Below are 1485 nucleotides of genomic sequence, written 5' to 3'. Positions count from 1 at the left end.
TGTAAAGCTGAAGCTTGATTTGGATTTATGCAGAAAATCTACGTCCTAACTTAGGTAGTAACCAGGAACTCATATTTATCCCTACACTGCAACCTTCCACGCCATTTAACTCGTTGTAGTATGCATCCAGCAGACGTGTAGCTACATTTCTCGAAAGGCGCACGTCAGGTTATGCAGAAAGTTGTGGCGTAGGGTTAAAATGCGGTTGTATTTTATGGCATAAGTTACAGCATAGATGTGATGCAGAAGTATAATTCACATGTAATGGGCATCACACCTTTTATGTTTACCACTGACTTTCTTTCATGGTCACTGAAAATAAAATGCAGCATGAGAGGTCAGGAGGTCAATTGATGATGTTACAGAACAAAGGCAACATTGTCTTCACCTCTACAGAGAAATAAATACATTTAATTTGGAATTAATTCGATTGATTGAATTATATGTATATACCTGTGCCAGCTTCATCATCATGTGGGCAAAGACATGAAGAAAGCCAACAATAGCATCCCACAGCCTGCTGTGGGCTAGGGACTGTTGGTTGCCATTGCATGGACCCTGAAATAAGAGACTATGTGTTATAGGCAAAACAGCAAAAGCATCCAATCTGTATAAAGGTCTGATCTGCTCCAGTGTTACCTGGATATATTCAGTTAGACTGTTGAAAATCTGTTTTGCCACTGTCATAGCTTTGGAGAAATTTTTTTTGCCTGGTTCATCGATGACATCCTTCCCAGAGTAATACCAGTAGAAGTCACTTATAGACTCCTTGAATGAAAAATAAGGGGTCATTAGAGAAATTTTGATACCATACTGCAAACACACTTTAGAAGTAAAATTATTGCACAGTTTAAAATGCAATAATGTTTAAAAGAGAAACTCATTTTATGATATGTGTGGCTTCGCAATATCACAAGTCCCACCATAGCCTTAAAACCTTTATTTTTAATCTGTATATGGTGCACTAACTGCAGCCAGTGTACCTGGAGACGGAGAAGGTAGTCCACTGTACAGATGATGACATTGATGGTAGTTGTGCTGCCTGTTTGAGTCCGCAAGTAGTTCTGAAAATCTGCATTAAAATAGACATCATTTTGAATAAGAAGATATGTGCTTCATGAGTGTCTCAATTTATTGTTACTCGCATTTGACACATGAGTAATTCCCACCATTATTGTGACCTTCACAAAGCAACTGCAGGAAACGGAAGAGGTCACAGGTGAACTCATCATCTGACATCACTTTCTCATCTAAAAAGATGAGACAAATGAATGAATCAAAGAGATACATTCGAGCTAAATCAGATTACACGTAACGGTAAAGTCTAACAACTTATCTGAGTATAAGAAATGTGAGGATAATAACTAAAATTCATTACTGAACTTACCATCATGAATACAAGGATTTTAGTATCAGGCACCTCAATAACCACCTCTGACTGAGTGCTGCTCGTTTCAATAAAATTAAGGATGACTTTTTTTTTTT

The 1485-nt window shown here is 37.6% G+C and overlaps 1 protein-coding gene across 10 annotated transcripts in view; it reads right to left on the bottom strand.

The window, feature by feature from the left end:
* Positions 1-1485, bottom strand: part of LOC102313708 (ryanodine receptor 1) — a 56417-nt gene that overhangs the window by 16343 nt on the left and 38589 nt on the right. For all 10 annotated transcript variants that reach the window (XM_042228312.1, XM_014339776.2, XM_042228311.1 and 7 more), the window contains 4 exons: positions 1170-1250; positions 984-1072; positions 640-768; positions 454-558 (listed from right to left, as the gene is read on the bottom strand). In XM_042228312.1, coding sequence (XP_042084246.1) covers positions 454-558; positions 640-768; positions 984-1072; positions 1170-1250 — 404 coding nt within the window. The remainder of the gene's footprint in view (positions 1-453; positions 559-639; positions 769-983; positions 1073-1169; positions 1251-1485) is intronic.

This window comes from Haplochromis burtoni, unplaced genomic scaffold (assembly GCF_018398535.1).
Source record: "Haplochromis burtoni strain Fernald_Lab_line unplaced genomic scaffold, NCSU_Asbu1 Contig_318, whole genome shotgun sequence".
Lineage (NCBI taxonomy): Eukaryota > Metazoa > Chordata > Actinopteri > Cichliformes > Cichlidae > Haplochromis > Haplochromis burtoni.
This window is presented reverse-complemented; position numbering and strand designations above follow the sequence as displayed.